The sequence below is a fragment of the Candoia aspera genome, chromosome 1 (genome assembly GCF_035149785.1).
Source record: "Candoia aspera isolate rCanAsp1 chromosome 1, rCanAsp1.hap2, whole genome shotgun sequence".
Taxonomy (NCBI): Eukaryota; Metazoa; Chordata; class Lepidosauria; order Squamata; family Boidae; genus Candoia; species Candoia aspera.
In genome coordinates, this window is record NC_086153.1 from 304,750,115 (window position 1) to 304,769,136 (window position 19,022).

The 19,022-nt window shown below is 38.4% G+C and overlaps 2 protein-coding genes across 5 annotated transcripts in view; one reads left to right on the top strand and one right to left on the bottom strand.

Moving 5' to 3' along the window:
* EFCAB11 (EF-hand calcium binding domain 11) overlaps nucleotides 1-1,703 on the bottom strand; it is a 48,755-nt gene extending 47,052 nt beyond the window's left edge. For all 3 annotated transcript variants that reach the window (XM_063290214.1, XM_063290215.1, XM_063290213.1), the window contains exon 1: nucleotides 1,486-1,703. In XM_063290214.1, coding sequence (XP_063146284.1) covers nucleotides 1,486-1,563 — 78 coding nt within the window. In that variant the 5' untranslated portion in view covers nucleotides 1,564-1,703. The remainder of the gene's footprint in view (nucleotides 1-1,485) is intronic.
* Nucleotides 1,704-1,861: 158 nt separating this feature from the next.
* TDP1 (tyrosyl-DNA phosphodiesterase 1) overlaps nucleotides 1,862-19,022 on the top strand; it is a 30,788-nt gene continuing 13,627 nt past the window's right edge. Inside the window, exons 1-5 of one of the 2 annotated variants that reach the window (XM_063290221.1) lie at nucleotides 1,862-2,994; nucleotides 5,135-5,178; nucleotides 5,955-6,010; nucleotides 7,306-7,402; nucleotides 11,929-11,963. In XM_063290221.1, coding sequence (XP_063146291.1) covers nucleotides 2,466-2,994; nucleotides 5,135-5,178; nucleotides 5,955-6,010; nucleotides 7,306-7,402; nucleotides 11,929-11,963 — 761 coding nt within the window. In that variant the 5' untranslated portion in view covers nucleotides 1,862-2,465. The remainder of the gene's footprint in view (nucleotides 2,995-5,134; nucleotides 5,179-5,954; nucleotides 6,011-7,305; nucleotides 7,403-11,928; nucleotides 11,964-19,022) is intronic. The other variant, XM_063290222.1, reaches the window with a different exon arrangement.

A 19,022-nucleotide genomic window follows, 5' to 3' on the forward strand; every position in this document is an offset into this window, starting at 1 on the left:
TTCCTGGAGGCTGTGAGGGTCTGGATGGGGACAACAGATTCAAGCTCAAACCTGACAAGACCAAGTGGATTCATGGACCTCCCATTCCTGGGGATTTTGTAGTGTTAGTTTTGAATGGGATAACACAGTACACCTCTTGATGTAACTGGTGCACAATTAGGGGAACTTCCTGGATTCACAGCTCCTGGTTAAGGAACAGGTGGCAGCCATGGCCAGGATGGCCTTTGCACAAATCCAACTTGTGCACCAACTGCACCCATTCCTGAATTAAGGGCACTGTTCACAGTCATTCATGCATTAGTCACCTCTCATCTGGATTCTGGCAATGCATTCTACTTGAGGCTGCCCTTAAAGTCCATATGGAAGCTTTAACTCAGGCGTGTCCAATCCGCCACCCACAGGCCGCATTTGGCCCTGAACAGCTAGTAATGTGGCCCTAAAACACTGTAAACTTTTAACATTATTTTGCTATTTTTTTTCGAACCGCAGGCGCCTATTGTTGGAATTGCTGCTCCCGTTGCCGCTGCCTGGGAGCGAGAGCCAAGCGCGGCCCAAAAGTGGAAGAAAAAAAGAAATGGGGGGGGGGAGAAAAAGGGGAGGAAAGTGAAAACAAGAGGCAGAGAGAGCGGAGTGCAAGGGAAGTCACTTCCCGGTGGAAGCAGGGGAGGAAAGAAGAGCCGGCAGCGGGCGGCCGAGCGAGCAGAGGAGGGAAGAGGAAGGCAGGTGCGCAAGCGGGGTGCCCTCCTTCCCTCCTGGGCCGCCGGGAGGCAGTACAAGCAGACTATGATATGCCCATATAAAACCTCTGCACCTCTACCAGTAGGCTTCCAGGTGCAATTCAATGTGCGGGTTGTCATACAAAGCCCTCATGTTTTAGGATCCTGTTATTTGAGGGACCATTTTTCTCCCAGGGTTTCTGCCTATCCTGTCACAGTTGGCATACTTCATATCCCGTCTTTCAAGCATGCCTCTCTTACCGGACCTGATGGAAAACGTAGAAATAACTGGTGAGAGACAGTCCCACAAATAACCCGCTCCCATGCCATGACAGGCTTTTCAGGAGAGACCCAGTACCTTGAATTGCGCCTGGAAATATACGGGGAGCGTATGGGCATACTGAGGGAAACCTTAATGCCTGCCCTGCAGCATTCTGGACCAGCTGACATTTCTGGACGTTCTTCGAGGGCAGCCCCATGGAGAGTGCATTGCAGGATCCACTCAGGAGGCGACCAACACATGAGCTACTGTGAGCAGTGCCTCGCAGTCCAGGAAAGGGCACAACTGGCACACAAGACAAAGTTGTCTTTTGGTATGTGTTTGAGGAAAACTGTTTTTCTTTCAGTGTTTCCTTGGTACAGTACATATCTTTCGCAGGTGGCATTGGGAGGGTTGGGGAGCAGTTGGGGGTCTTTAAATGAGAGTATTTTTCTTAGGAGGAGAAAAGACAGGAACATCGACAATACAAGCCCCATTTAAACTACCTACCTTAAACCATCGCTTCCTGGGGTACTTCTCGGCCGGGCAATCTTTCGATTTCGCTGCTTCTTTAGGAGCCGCGCACATTGCCAACGGCAGAGGCACCACCAACTAACATGAAGTCTCCCTTAGCAACAGAGTCAGCCCCCTCAACTTCCCCTTCACGATCAAAATGCCGGTTGTCAGCGGCCAAAGGCGTGAGAAAAACCCATTGGATGAATCGGGCGGGAAAACTCTTGTAGTTCGTCCCACCAAGGTCTTGATAAGCCGCCCAATCATTGGAAGCGACGGGATGTCAATCATGGGGTCTCGGGAAGGGAGACTTACCCGGAAGAGGAAGCTTGTCTCCATAGCGCGGTTTTCTTTCTTTTTGAGCTGGTGTGGTGGGTGACTGCTGTTGGCTCGTAGGAGCCATCCAGGAGGAAGAAGTTCCCTTCTGGGGTGTTTGGGGAATTACTTTCTGTTTCTTGTCTTCCAGTTGTAGCTTCTTCAGGTTGAACTTGGAGCTCAGTTTCCCTTACTTCTCTCTTACACGAACAAGTCCCGCGATCGTTTTCTGTTCTGTGTTATGAAGCGTGTGACCTGGCCGGCGATGGATTTAGGTATATAGAAGCGGTGAAGGGTTTAAAAGAAGTAACTTCGGGAGATTGGATTCTCCTCACGCACCGTCTCTTGCCGAGTATATTGCGTTAATCTGCCTTACATCGCTTACGGCTTGCCCTTGGTGAAATATAAGGATAAAAAGAAAACGAGTTTGCCTGGTACAGACTTACTGTTTTTAAGGACGGTGGGTAGGGGGTGTGAAGAGAACCAAATACAATTGATTTCTCTTCGGATGCCCCTGAATGGGAATGTGTGGAAGCTGAAGGCCCAGCATGATAGGCAATTGACTGAATGGACTTCTGCGTCATGAGAAGGTGGGAGAAATAGTCCCCTCGCTCCTTTAAACTTTTCTGGAGATCTGTCCCTTCTCCTCGTTACAGGATATCATGTCTCAGGAAAGCAAGCATGGGAAATGGACAGTGTCCAGTAGTGATGACAGTATGGACGAGTTAGCTGATTGTGAGAAGCCTTCTACCTCTGCGATGCAGAGAGGTCAGGAACGTAAAGAGAGTGCCCCCCCTTACTTTTGCTCAGAGGCAAGGAAAACTGCTCATAAGAGAAAAATGTCTCCCCTGAAATATGTAGATGGGAACTTTCTACAGGAGGAAGCCTCAAATCAGAAACAGAAACTTCCTGGGGAAGACTTTGGCTGGTGTCTTTCCAGTAGTGAAGATGAGGATCTTAAAAACCCAAGCAGAAATAGGGATGCAATTACCACAGTCAGAAAAGCAGACAGTGGTACTCCTGTGGAGCTAGCAACAGCTTGTAAGATTTCATCAAGTCACAAGCCTGCAGACACATCTGAAGTGCAGGACACTTGGGATCTGTTGAACGGACAGAACCCTTTCAGATTCTTCCTCACTAAAGTCAAAGGAATTAAGTCAAAGTACAACTCTGGAGCCCTTCATATAAAAGGTAAGCAACATCAAGGCAAAAATACTGTGGGGAAAATGTGCCTAAATGAGATGCTTTGTTATTCTGAAACAATTACAGATGTTATTGTAGTTGCCATATAAGTAATGCAGTAACAGAACCTGAGACCCTACCATTGCACCTGGGGAAACTGCCTCCTGGCCAAGCTCCCAGTTTACCAATTTTTTAAAAAGATTAATTTACAAAAAAATGGATGGGAAGCTAGCATGCTGCAGAACATCAGTCTCAAGTATAATTTGCATTTTCAACAGTGCCTCTGGGCTCCAAATAGACCCCAGAAGCATTCTTGGAAATTAAATTGGGTTACGCAAAATGTGCCTGCTGACCAAGACTGGAAGATCTTAGAGTTTCTTTAATGATCACCAAATTGACTTGGATTTATCTGTGCTTTATGACTGGCATTGCAAAAAAACATTAGATTTTATTTGGGCAAAAGGATAGAATTGCTATATCTTGTTTGATATCTCTGATGGCTTGCTTATGTAAGACATCCTTTTAACATTTATCAAGATACTTTTTTTACATGATTTTTTTTAAAGTTTTACAAAGAACATAAAAACTAACACAAACTAATAGAGTGGAAGCCGGAAAGAAAAAGAAGAAGGAACTACAGCAAAAGTGCAGAAAGAAATAATAGAAATAGAAGAAACTTTCTATTTCCTTTGCAGCAAATATAAGTACAATTACAAAGTTATCTCTTACTCTATGATTACAGAAAAAAACTCACTTTTTTCTATTACCTAGGTTTTTTTAATCATCAAAACCACAAATCATAAGTGCATTTTTTTCCATTTCATGCAAAAATTTATAAAAGGTTTCCAGTCAACCATAAATGTAGATATTGTTTTTTCTCTGATCAAAGAGATTAATTTAGCCATCTCCTCAAGTTCCATCATCTTTACCAACCATTCTTCTGTTGGGGGTAGTGTTGAACCTTTCCACTTTTGAGCATATAATGTCTCGCTCAGTTGTCAAATATAAAAACAAAGTTCCATGACTTTTTTCTAGTTGTTTGTCCATTAGTCCCAAAAGAAAAGTCTCTGGTTGTCCTTGAATGTTTAAAATCTTCTGAATTAATGCATGTATTTGTATCCAAATTTTTTTGGCTTTTTTACACGTCCACCAAATATGATCAAATGTTCCCTTCATGTTTACATTTCCAACAAAGATTCAAAGTACCTTTATACATTCTAGACAATTTCTCTGGTGACAAATACCAATGATACATCATTTTATGAAAATTCTCTTTAAGGCTAGAACATAATGTAAATTCCAATCCTTTCAACCACATATTTTCCTATTGGTCCATTTGTATACTACAGCTAAAACTTTTAGCCCACTTTATCATACATTCTTTCACTTCTTCTTTTGTCTCGTACTTCAGGAAAAGTTTACACATTTTAGTAATAACATGTTCATCATTAGTACATAATTCTATTTCAAACCCAGTCATACCTTGTTCAAAACCATAAAACCTGCAACTTAGATTGTGACAATTCTGATGTTGCTAGAAATGAGTTTTCAGACTGAAAATTGTGATTAGCTTTTTTAATTATGGTTTAGTAAACCAAACCAGGACCAGAATCTTAATCTCATTTTGTTTAAACAAATCATGAAGTTTAAACAAGCTGCATTTTTCCTAATTTGGATAAACTAGAGTATTGCAATTAGCTGAAAAGAGGCCTAGTTGCTTTCAGTTGACTCATGGCTACAGTGGAGGAGACTGTTTATGTTGCTGTTTGACTGAACATGCCCATTGCCTGATAGGTTATAACATGTGAACTGCATTTACAAAACATACTAAGTGATGGTTTGTTTAGCTAGTGTAAATAAAAATAGCTGGATGGACTCACAGTGTGGTAAACCATAAACCATGCTTAACCATGAACAAGCAAATTTTGTTACGGAGTTTGGGTTTGGAGTAAACATTTCTTGCTGTCCCATGTCTGTTACTACATCATGGTATAAGTCATAATATAAATTATCTGGTTTGGGCTTCATGTAATGTATGAACCTGGCCTAGGTGAAATCTAGGCTTGGTTGCATGATGTTGCTAAAAAAAATTGTTACTTATTTCAGAAGAAATGCTTACTTGCAGTATATCTTTTTTTTTTTATAACAGATATTTTATCTCCTCTTTTTGGGACTCTTATATCTTCTGCTCAGGTACATTTTATGTTACTGTTGTCCTTTAAAAAATAAAATGGGGTTTTTCTCAAAATTCAGAATAGCCTTTTGGAAATGTATAATTAAAATAGCTGTTTGTATATTTAAAAAAAGGTCCAAAAGCATGGCAGAATGATAACTTTATTAAGACTAATATCACAATAGGTAGTAGTTCTAAAAAAAAAAAATCTTGCATATATATGGCTTACTTTTTATTTTAGTGGTATTTAAGAATATGTGTCAATTTGCATTATTGATAAACTTATGAATTTAGTTAAACATTCATTAGAAATGATGAACTACTTTTGTGCTCCTGCTCACTGCTGCTTGCCCAGATCTCTGAGTGCAAAAGTCTAAAATTAATTATGGTATTTTTTTTAATGTGCTATTTTCTTGGTTAGGAACCCAGACTTGTTATTCTCCAACAAACCAAGATTGTAATTAACAGTACAACCAGATTTGCAGCAATCCCTGTTAAGAAATATAAGTTGGGATCGATTGTTTTGGAAAATTGCTTGTTTAATTAGCTGCTTATTCTTGAGGGAAAAGCCAGGCACAAATAAATAGAATGTGAGGAATTAGGCTCAATTAGGAGAAACTACAATCTCCCAAAATCCTGGCTTAATTTTTTAATCCATTGTTGTACATTGTATAGAATGGCACATGTTACTTTTCTAATGTATTGGAGTGTTCGTGTATGTATATCATTCATAGGCATATTATTGCATTCACTTCCATTCTGATTTCTAACAACTTTCTTTTTCTCCATGGCAAAGTTTAACTATTGTATAGATGTGGAATGGCTGGTCAAACAATATCCAAAGGAATTCAGGTACATAAAAGAGCTTCAGTGTTTAATTTCAGCTTCCATTTTGTATTTCTGATTTGTGCTTCTAAGTTTACTATTGTGGTCAGTGTTGTGAGATAAATGTATTATTTGCTACAATGGATAAGAAAAATAAGTTTAAGGTTACAGCAACTGTGTCATTAATCTTTCATTAGAAGATGCCACTCTTTGGAGAAAACGTGTATTTTTGCACAGAAGAACTTTAATACTTTGCATGAATTGTATTTAGAAATATAAAATATATTTCATATTTATACAACTACATTTTTATTCAGCACTTTTCTTGAAAAATTCATAATATTTTTAAATTGAAAGTATTAGGATAACATCCACTTGCTCTGCGTTAATTGAAAATAGTAGTCACTTTGATGCAATAGCTGTTTTCAGTGCTTTCCCATAGAAAGGTAGAATATGCATGTAGTCCCCAGCCTATGCAAGAGTTCTGTTCTAGAGAACTTATTTAAGTTGATTTTTAGGCACCTTGGATTGTGCATTGTGCACAAAATGGCAGCTGTCATTTTCATAACCCTTTGTGTAATGTTCAAATTATGTGATTCAGGGGTTATGTAACCCAGGGATTGCCTGTTACTTGCCTACTAGGTATTCATATACAAGAAATCTCATCAGCATTGGCTGACAGATATGATTGAAAATTCTGGAGATGTAGTCCCAGCACATTGTAAAACCGAAGTTTCTCTGATCTTGAATGATTGAGCAACACATAGATAAGGCAACCTCTTTTCCCTCCCCATGGATTCTGTGAGGAAATGCACCTGTTCATTTTTGTTTACTCCCCTTTAATTGTCCTACCAATGTTCTTTAAATTGTGTGGTGCTGAATTGGGTCGACCTCCTTAATTCATCACATTTATGACTGTTGAGGTGAGGACAAATGGAAGGGAAACTGAAGTGGGGTTACAAATTTCTTTCAGAATCTTTGTGGGAAGGGGAGGGTACCATACCTTATTTGGTGCTTGCAATGCACAGAAGCTTTCTTCATGCTTGCATTTGCTTTCCTGGAATGACTACGTAATTATACAATGTTAGTGAGGTTAGTATTCTTAGAAGAAGTAGGAAGATAAAGTTGACCCTCCCATGCTGCTGTGAATGCAGGGGCATTTTTAAAATGGAAGGAAAAAAATAAAGTGTGATTGAAACATTTAACAGTGATCCTTGAGAATGAGCTCAACATATTTCTAAGATAATTATCATGATTTGAAACAGCTTAATTAACTGGAAGCTTGTGCAAGTGAGTTTTTTATAATTTTTTTTTATTCTTAGAGACAAACCTTTATTAATAGTCCATGGAGAGAAACGAGAATCTAAAGCTGAGCTACATGAAAATGCTCACCCATACAAAAATGTTCGTTTATGCCAGGTAATCACTTTTATTATCACTGTATTTACAAAAAAAATGTATGCAGTACTCTAACCTGATGATACTATTCTATAAAATTGGATGGAGCAATCTGCAATCCCCAAGGCCAGCAATCCCCTTTAAATTGCATATTACCAGTGAGCTGTATAAAACTTACTAAGCCAAACTTACTAAGTAAAAGGGGCAAGACTGGTATAGATCCATATGTTTGTCCCCTCACTCATTTTATACTTCCAACAAAATTGATAGCCAAACCTTTTAAAATAATATGTCAGTTGTCAAATTTACATGAAAAAAATGCTGAATTACTCTGTTCTTATAATTGTAAGAAACATAGTATATGTTATTCAAGACACTTTGCCATTGATTTGTTAATATAGCATTTTCCAACTCTTTATTTCAGAGCTCTTGCAGGTAACTAATATCCACTTTAGCAATATTTTCTACTGTTTAAAAAAAAATGAAGACTCAGAATTGGCGAAAGTACACTATAATATTGTTTTTAGTTTGTTAGATATGTATCCCTTCGTATCAAGGAGATTCAACTTCCTCCTCCAAATTTCTCCACACAACTACAGCCCTTTGGGGTAGGTTGGGATGAGAGAGAATCACTGGCCCACAGTCATACAGTAAACTTCTGTGACTGAGTGCACACCACAGTCTCGGTCTCCCAGGAGCCAGTCTAACCACTGAATTAGATGTTTTAGTCACAGCTATTGCAACATGATGAAACTATGAAATTTTGACATACTTATAAAAATAATAAAGGTAGGATAGAAAATAAATATTTTAAATGAATATGCATCTTCTTTGCGGTTTGAAGCCATCCATATTCCTTTTGGAATAATTCAAATCAGGGTACTAATATCCTTACTTAGGCATAACAAAAAAAAATGTATCATTTTCAAACGGGCTTATCCCAGGGAAAAAATTTATCATGTGAACAAGGACAGAATTATGCTTCTGGCCTAACATCTTCCAAATACGCCTTTATGGTAGGAAATCTAATACTGCAAAAACTGGAGCCAAGACCCTGCCACCCCTGCAAGAGAGCCGCATAGTAATTTTCTAATTATGCCCATATTTGGGGATTTGTTTGGCCTTCCCATTAAAACATTCTTAATTTTTTATCTGTCTACTTAAAATAGAGGTATTAGCCTAGAGTTAATTTTTAGTAAATATCTCAGTCTTGAAAACTAATTTTTTAAAAATGCTAGTCTTTCTCTATAAACTCAGTGCAACTTTTAACCATCTTCTATCAGTTTTGGTGGGAGAAAAAACCTTCAATATATTTTCAAACAAATGAAGACAATTTCCTTGGAATAACTATTCCCAAATATTTCAGGCAGCGATTGAAAACCCAATAATTACAAGTTTTTATACAAAAATTAGAGCCTACAGGAAGAATGGACGCAGTGGCGCTGCGGGTTAAACTGCTGAGCATGCCGATTGGAAGGTCGGCGGTTCAAATCTGCGTGACAGGGTGAGCTCCCGTTGCTAGTCCCAGCTCCTGCCAACCTAGCAGTTCGAAAACATGCCAATGTGAGTAGATTAATAGGTACCGCTTCGGCGGGCAGGTAACGGCGTTCCGTGTAGTCATGCCGGCCACATGACCACGGAAGTGTCTACGGACAAACGCCGGCTCTTCGGCTTTGAAACGGAGATGAGCACCGCCCCCTAGAGTCGGACACGACTGGACTTCGTGTCAAGGGAAACCTTTACCTTTACCTTACAGGAAGAATAAGAGATTTACTGCAGTTAATTAAATATAATTAAGTATATAATTATCAGTGAATCATAATATATTAGTAGCATGTAAGAGTATTGAACAGTATTTGAATTCAGTCCAGCCACTCTTATAACTAAATGGTCCTCCATTTGTTTAATAAAATGGACCAATGGTTCCAATATTGAATTAAAAATAAGAGGAGATAAGGGTATGCTTGATGAGTTCCATGAGCTATCTTGTGGAGATCACATCATTTGTAGTAACTCTAGCAGAGCAGAACGACACATGTAAATCCAACTGGTGAAAAAGAAGGATGTCAATATGTAGAGAAAACTTGTTTCAGAAATTTCTGTTTCATTATATCAAAGACTTTTTCCTCATCTAATTTAACCACCATCTCTGATTTCAATTTTTCTGAATATACATGCACAATGTCAATTAGTTGTTTGATATTATTGGATACTTGACAACTTAAGAAATCAGATTGTGCTCAAAGGTGATAAAAAGAACTGTTGTCTGTTTTCTACTTGTGGGAGTTGTTATCAGGGTGTTTGGGTTATGTTTAAAAAGAGAATCAGACAATAACTTGCACAATCAGCAAGATCATTACTACCTTCAAAACCATAGTTACATGGATTTCACTAAAACAAGCTGGATGAACATTATTTAAAAAGGCATCAGACGTCTCCAGTAGTGTTGAAGCAAATAACTTGGTATATTTTGTATCAGGCATTGGTATGACCATTTGGACTGGGAGCTTTTTCTGTTGTCATGGATTTAATGTGTTTCTTGGAGAGAGAAAGGTACAGCAAATAACTTTGTTCTTACATGATTCAGTGAATATTTTATTTCATTAAGTTCCTGTTTAGCGCACATAAAAACTTTATAGGTAGTCGTCACTTACTGACTGCCTTGTTCATTGACCAAAATTACAACAGTGCTGTCCCTAAGTCATGTGATCGCCACAGTCACGTGATCGCCATTACAGTCATTATCCTGTGCTTGATCTATTGTCTTTCTTTTTCCCCCCATTGCAGAGCAGAGAGATTGGAGAGGAAGGGTTTACAAGAGAGTAAGCAGGCACACAATGGGGAATATTGAAAGCAATATGCTGGCAGCCACAAGCGGCAAACGGCCCGTATATTCCACATTGTGTGCCTGCTTGATGGTGTGTGAAAAGGTCCCCTGTGCAAGCACCAAGTCATGTCTGACCCTTTGGGGGGACGCTGCTTTCACAATGTTTCCTTGGCAGACTATAGCAGGGTGGTTTGCCATTGCCTTCCCCAGTTGTCACCTTCCCCAGCAAGCTGGGTACTCACTTTACCGATCTCAGAAGGATGGAAGGCTGAGTCGACCTGAGCTGGCTACCCAAGAATCCAGATTCCGCTGGGATCGAACTTGGGTTGTGGGGAGTTTCGGGTGCCATAGTGCCACCTACCACTCTGTGCCACACGAGGCTTTGTGCCTGCTTACTCTCTTGTAAACTCTTCCTCTCCAGTCTCTCTGCTCCGGGGGTGGGGAGGAAAGAACAAGCAATTTTTGTAGGCAGTCTCCTGTGCCTGACCTGTTCTCCTGACCTGTTTTCCATTCACTGGAGAGGAAAGGATTACAAGAGAGCAAGCAGGCACACAATGGGGAATATACGGGCTGTTGCTAAGCATGCTTGCGGCTGCCAGTGCCAGCACATTGCTTTTGATGTGTATTCCCCACTGTGTGCCTGATTACTCTCTTGTAATCACTTCCTCTCCAATGAATGGAAATACATTAATTCCCTCTTGTTAATTATCCCAGCACCAGGGTGAGCTTTCCAAAGGGCAGAAGAGTGCTTAGGAGGCAAACAAAAGCAGGAGGTGTGAAACTGATTAGTTTTGTCAGTTTCCAGCTGGCTATCCCAGCGCTGAGTTGAGTATTCCAAAGGGTAGGAGAGTGGGGAAAAGGAAAGCACAGTCATGGTCATGTGATTTCCCACTTAGCAACTGCTTCGCTTAGCAACAGAGTTGCTGGTCCCAATTGTGGTAGCTAAACAAGGACTACCTGTATATAATTCTGATGTAGGTCATCTAGCAAATATGCTCAAAAATTCCTTTTCCCCCCATATTTTCATGTTCAACTTTTTGAATTTTATTTTTTTGTGTAGCATTAGTAATAATGTGACAATGTATACATGCCTTAAAGTTGTTCTAAGCAACCAATAAAATGACAAAGCATCTTTTGTAAGAAAAAAAAATTAAAACTTTTGTTGCTTTGTTTTCTAAAAATGATCCTTTAATAATGGGACATAATTATAACAAAATATAAAAATATTTTTAAAATATAATGAAAGGTATCAGTAAAATGAAAGAGGTCTTTTTCCTAATTTTTCTGTTCTCTCTTCTTCTACCTCTTTTCTCTCTTTTCTTGCAGAATGTTCCACTTCAGCCTTCCCTAACTTGGCACTCTTTGGCTATATTAGGACTGCGGTTCTCAAAATTCCCAGTCGTTATGACTACAGGGAATGCTTACTGGGAACATTGGGAATTGCAGCTTCAGCACATCTTGAAGACAGTGGTTTTGAGATACAATCTGAGAGATTGAAAATGAATGTGTGACAATTGTAGAAAATGATATGTGGAATACCTTTGAATTGAAGATTACATTTTATAATATTGGCTATAAAAAGGCTATTGTGCAGTTTGTGTGGCAACCACCAGAGTGCAGTAAACTAAAGCAAAAAAGAATATTTCTTAGTATCACTTTCAGTATTATGACAGGGGCCCTATACTGAAAAACATGTTTTTAAACAATATTCTTATTTTAGGCGAAGTTGGATATTGCCTTTGGAACCCACCACACGTAAGTAATTTATAATATATGCAGAATATCAGCTACAGAAATATCTTAATTACTGTCATAAATGCCATTGAGGTTATAGAAATAAACAACATGCTGTTGTGTTTAGGTGCTGAGAGAATACCAAAAAAAAAAAAAAGCTTTCAGATAAACTGATTACCTTTTCCCTTCTATCTATTTATTCCTTTTCTCCATCCCTTTTGCCTCACAGAATATTGTTTTAAGGTAATCAGAGAGCTCTTTGAATTAGTAAACTTCCCCTTCCAGAATTCTCAGTAGTGACCATGCTGGGGAATGAGCATCTGGAAGGTGCCCTCATTGGTGAAGGTTGCTTGAGAGTGCTATCAGTAATGGGGGGGGGGGGATTCCCTGGTAGGGAAATGCTTTATTACAAGCTGATGAGCTTATAATAAAAGATATGATCCTATAAATCTCGGCCCTTTTAGTGTTGAAAATACAGACATCAGCAATAGCTAATGGTTTATTTAAAATAATTCAGACACATATAGATTGTCTACAGATAATGTTTTAATTACTGCATTTTCAGTTTTTTGTCAGATTCAACCAGACCTCAGTTATGCTTCTATCTTATGACTGCCGATGCTTTGAAAATGTATCTGAAGAAGGACTTTAGATTGCCCATGAGCACAACACTTCTTTTCAGTTTGTTAAAGGAGCCAGACAAAACAGAGCCACTGCTTTAAGAGTTGCATTTATCCACTTTAATTAGTGGATTTCATAAAAGCACCTATTTTTTCTTCTCAGGCTTCCAGAAAAGCCTGAAAAGAGTAGGTCTGTCATGAGCACTGATGGTGAGCAGGAGGGGGCCCCTATCCAGAGGGGAAAACGCATGCATAGAGAGAGTTTGAGCTGTCATTCAGAGAGACACAGAACAGACCCGCCTTGACTTTTGGGGTTTATCTGTCTGGGTTTTCCCACGCTTCTTCAGTTTGGTAGGATTTTCTGTCTACTATAGCAGTAATAAAACACTAGAGACTTCTTCCTCGTCTTGGCGTGGTTCTTGCTTAGTCAGGACAAGGTCTGCTTTAAGGAATAGCAGAGTGGTGTTCCACTTGTGCAAGATCCAAAGCACTTCTTAGAAATAATTCTTGAAGTGTGTAAGACCTGTTCTGTCATCTTTACACATCTGTCCACAGAAATTGCTGACTAGGGTTCACAACTTTATAATTTTCTACGTGATGTGCCTTTTAACAATATTCTGGGACTAATGAATTTAGCACACTTTTCCCAGTATGTTAACAGTATTGTGAAATGTTACCTGTTTAAATTCTGGATATCCTTCATTAAAAAATGTCTGTTCTGTACTTATTTGTAATGTTTTACTAGCTAATCTTAACTGCTCATACCTAGGGTTTGCTAGATTGTGATGCCAAACCCCAGTTCAAAAATGATAAAACCCAGTTTAAAACGCCAAAAATGACTTCCAAATAGGCAGATAAGATTTTATAAGCTGATTTCTTGTAGGATGAGTGGATGGATAGACAGAGAGCTGACAGATACTTTTTTATGGTCATAGACCAACACAAAAACAGTATATATAAGAACATTTGCAACCAAATCAATAAGGAAAATTTTACTGTTAAACATGATGAGACTAAAAATTCTAAAACCAGAAAACAGTAAAAACAAGATTACATTTAAAATGAAAGCTCTGTAAAAATGATAAAAGTTATGTCTAAAAAGCAAAACTAACTAGTGATAAATAGGGTGAGGATTTCTATGACATGTCATATTTTTTCTGGAACCTTCATTTGAATTTATAAGTAAGTTAAAACATGTTTTAGAGTAATCTGATAATTAGATGCTTTTCATTTTGCCTGAAAAGTCATATTTTAACTTTTTAAAGGTGTTATGTCATATTTCTGCTTAATTTTGCAACAAATGTCATATTGTGGTCATAGGCAACCCTCCTGATAAGCCAGCAAGTTCGAGCCAACAAAGAAAGTGATAATTTGCCTGTTCGTTTGTTTTTTCTTATTCGCTCCCCAACTCAGGGAGGTGTGTGTGTGTGAGAGAGAGGGGGGTGGGGGTGGGGGTGGGAACAAAGGCTTCTCCCCTGACCAGGCCTGAAAAAAAAGTAAGAATTTGCCTGTTTTGTTTTCTTTTTCTTATTTGCTCCCCAACTCAGGGGTGTATGTGAGGGAGGGAGGGAAAGGGAAAAGGCTTCTCCCCTGACCAGGCCTGAAAAAAGAGTGAGAATTTGCCTATTTTTTTTCTTTTTCTCATTTGCTCCCCAACTCAGGTGTGTGTGTGTTTGAGGTGTTGGAGTCATGTGAGAGCTGCAATCTGATTTCAACATGCCTAAAACTAGATGTTCAGCAAGTGTGAAATTACGGCGTCTTGTTCAAGAATTTGGGCAACAGATTTTCAGTAGCGATGATGATATTTTGCTTTGTAGATTGTGTGAAGTTAAGGTATCGGCCCCAAAGCATTTTAATATTCAACAACATTGTGACAACGCAAAACACGAGTTGTTTAGCAAGATTTACCTTCACTGAGAACAGGCAACGTCTCTTTTTCGAGAGAGCTGCTTCTTCAACTGCAGGTTCATCAAATACCCAGTCAGAATTTTGTAATTCTGTACAAAATTCCATCTGTACAATGATGGTTACTTCAAATATTCCCTTAAGGAAATTAAGTAGTGGTAGTCTCAGGCATTTTTTGGAGAAGTACACCAGTCACCCGATTCCAAATGAATCAACTGTAAGGAAAAATTACATCTCTGCCTGCTATGAAGATGTGTTAGGAAAGAGAAGATCTGCTGTTGACAACAATAAGATATGGGCTTCAGTAGATGAAACAAGTGATGTAAACGGAAGATATGTAGCCAGTGTTATTATTGGCACTCTGAAATGTGACAAGCCTGGTGAAGTATTTCTTCTAACATGTGAAACTCTACACAAAATAAACAATTCCATTATTGCTATGGTCGTTGATGATTCTATGAAACTACTCTGGCCAGATGGTATAAAATGGGGAAATATCCTTCTCTTTGTAACAGATGCCGCTCTATACATGACCAAAGCAGCCAAGGGACTTAAACTACTTTATCCAAAAATGATCCATATCACATGCCTTGCACATGGTTTACACAGAGTGGCCGAAGAGATTCAAAGCAACTATCCTGATGTAGATAATTTCGAATGGGAAAAAAATGTTCATCAAAGCTCCACTTTGAGTACAGAAGTTCAAAGAAATTGCTCCTACTTTGGCTCTCCCTCCCCAACCTGTCGTGACACGTTGGGGGACTTGGCTGGATGCGGATTTGTATTATTTGCTTCCTTGCAGCAGATAGTTAAGGAATTTGACTGTTGTGAATCTTCCTCCATCAAGATTGTGCAAAATTCCTTTTCTGAAACCTTGGCTGGAAACTTAGCATACATAGGATCTCACTTCAGTGGATTATCAAGAGCAATCACCTGCCTTGAAACTGTAGGATGGAACTTAGTGATGCACTGAACATTATAAAACAAACAGAGTGATTTAAAGCAAGCAAAGGGGACAGTGGCTGAAAAAATTAGTGATAAACTGCAAAGAGTGCTGCAATCTAATCTGGGTTATTCAACACTTTGCAAAATAAGTAATCTCCTAAATGGACTCGAAGCAAAATTTGAAGACTTCGAGCCAGAGTTTTCTCCAGATGAGTTTGCTTTTTTCAAATTTGTTCCTATAACCTCTTGTGATGTCGAACGGAGTTTCTCCAGATACAAGAACATACTGGTGGACAACAGAAGGAGTTGTGAGTTTGATAACCTCAAGATGCACGTGGTCATCCAATGCAATTCTGCTGTTAATGAAAACTAATCCAGGGATGACCATTTTACTCTCAAAATGTTCATTTGACTCTTTCAATACTAGCACTTCTGCACTGGAAGTGAAGAAGAATAAACCTTTTAATTTGTGTGTGGGTGTAAGTGTGTAAGCACAGATTTTTAAAAATTGGGTGCTAATTTCAGAAAAATTGTAAAGTCATATTTTTGCTTTAGAAGTCATATTTTTGGTTTAATTGGTCATATTTAAATAGTTTTACGGTCATAAATGCTTGCATATTTCTAACAGTTTAGGTCATAGAAATCCTCACCGTAGTGATAAAAATATAAAATTTAAGAAGGCAATTGGCCAGCTTTAACGAAGTTGTTGATTGTGTGCTATTAAGTTGGTGTTGACTGTTAGCAACCGCATAAATAGATTTTCTCCATGACAGTTGTCCCTGATCGAGTCCTTCAGGTCTTCCAACAGTGCACCCATCATCGCTTTAATTGAGTCCATCCACCTTGCTGTTGGTCATCCTCTTCCTCTCTTTCTACCTTTCACAGCACTAGAGCCCTCTCCAGTTATATTATAAAATTAATCAGATTGCTATAAGGCAAAAAGAGGTAATATTAAAGTTAATAAGAATAAATAGCAGACATCACTAACACTTAAGTTGTTTGGATTCTATATTCAATGTAACATAATTTAGAAACATTTAAAGAAACTACATCATTGTGATCTGGCAGCAGGTATTAAAGCTAAGGCAAATCTGAATGCCCTCAGAAATTAACTCTGAGAAGAAAGATGTTCTCAAATATCATATTTGGTACAGTATAAAAATATTGTATCTGGTACGGTATAAAAGAATATGAGCTAGGGTCTCAATATGTCTCATCTCATGGGCATCATAAGGAATATTTTTGTATTTTATCTTCTAATACCACTGTTGATAATACATTAAAACATCCTAGTGTCAAGGCTCTTCTATTTTTTGGAGATTTCCATGTGTCTTAAATACTTAACTGTACCAGAACTAATAGACTGATTGCCTATTAGTCTATTAGAAATAGACTAATATTTCTCTTAGCAAGTTGGAATGGGCTTATATCTAGCATTCCCTTTCTGAGCTCTACTGTAGCCCAGTCAAAGCCTAGATTAAATAAAACTTTTTGAGAACCCATAATTATGCAATTTTTGCAGGATGGGTCCTTTTAATTTAATAATATATTTACCTTCTAAAGTTAACAGAACTAAGCTGGAAAGAAAAACATTTAGCCAATGATTTAAAATATTAATCCATAATGCAGATTCTAATTGCCCCTGCTTCTTGTCTGAGGACCTGTCATGAGTAAGGATGGCGAGCAGGGGGCTCCCATCCAGACTGTCAAGCGCATGCGTAGCACTGAGGAATTGGTCAGCCATTCAAAGAGACACAGATCGGGACCGCCTTAACCTTTGGGGTTTATATGTCTGGGTTTTCCCACGCTGCTTCAGTTTGTTAGGATTCCTGTTATGTACTAGCAATAAACATTAGAGACCAGTTCCTTGTCTCAGCGTGTTTCCTGGCTGTTAGGACAGGACCTCATTATAAATGCACTGAGGTAAGCAGAAAAATATTTCTTAGAAGTTTTGATTGTAATGACTGCAGTGATGCCATATTGTAATAGGAACCTAACTGAGCTTTGTTATGTTAGGGTTTTACCCATGAATAATTTAATAGCTGTCCAAATCTACAAAGAACCTCTGCTTTAACAGAAGACTTGTATAATCATCACTGATCTCTTGAGCATTTGTAAAGATGTATTCTAAGCATATACTGTGCCCGCCAGAAGCTCAGAAGTCTATACCTAAATATTTAAAGATTTTAATTAATTTCAATCTCCAAAACTAGATTTTGAGGCATTTTGTAAAAATAAGTATTTTTGTTTTATAATAATTTATATCTAGGCTATCCTTTTGGCAAAATGCATACTTGCTCATCATGTTGTGATTTCATTGTTTTTTATACTATACAGCACAAAGAATTGTCCTCATTCTGCCCTTATATAATTCATGCTAGGAAGAGGATTATGTATTAAGTTTACCATAGAAGTACTACCATAGGTTTCTGTTGCGAATTCTCCCTCCTTGCTGTAGAATCTAAGAAACAGCAAATCAATGTATGATTTTTCTTGCATATGTACCACTTCATTGACTGTCCTGTATGGGGATCTTGCATCATGATAACACATTTGGATTGTACAAGTTTTAGTGGACAATAGGTTTGTGCAGTAAATTTCCCTGAATTATAGAGCAGCAGAGTTCGTATATACTGTAATTTCAGATTAGATACATAAACTATTAGAATATTAAAAATATAAAACAGTGGTGCTAGATAGCCTAGCCATTTGTTATCCACAGTGCCCTACGAAGGAAAAAGGTGCTTTGGAGTGCATGAAAGTATGTATGTATGTATGTATGTTTCTTTTCTTGGAATCATGGTAATTTGTAATTCTGTTTGGGAGACAGGTTAAGTCATGGTTGGCAGCAGCCACTTTCTGCAAATGTGTTCATGGTTGCTTGGTTTACATACAACACTAGTCCATTGTGTGCCTTTTCAAATTATGCTATATTAAGAGCTAAAAAGTCATATTATGCCTTAACATTGTATCTGAATCAGGCCAATGTGTTCTTTTTTTCTCTAATGTTCTATAAAGCCATAAAACAAGATAGGTATCTGACTGATGCTTTAAAAAAGAAGTTGACCAGATAAAGTGTTTGTTATAATAAAACATGTTTTGAGGGATTAAGTTTAGCAAGCAAATTCCTTTTTATCTGAGTAAAGGGTAGTGATATTCATGTTTGTTTGTTTGTTTGTTTAAAACATTTATATAGCTGCCCATCTTGTACCAAACTCTGGGTGGTTCACAACCGAAACATAAAATAACATCTGTGTACAATAAAAAATATTAAAACTGTAAGTATTCAAAACAAAACAAAACCTGGCACCTTAGCTAAACTTTCACACGCAGCCCACAATTTTATCTCATCAGTCTCGCCCTATCCAGTGCTTGGGAGAAAAGCCAGATCTTAAGAGCTTTTCAGAAGGGGGCCAGCCAAACTTCAGGGGGAAGGGTGTTCCATAGGGCAGGGGTTGCCCTGGAAAAGGCATGCTTCTTAGATCCCATAAGATGGCAGTGTTTAAGGGAAGGAACTAGGAGCGTGCCCGCCCTATCCAATCTGGATCCAATCCTTAGGGAGAGGCAGTCCCACAGATAACCTGGTCCCATGCCATACAGAGCTTTAAAG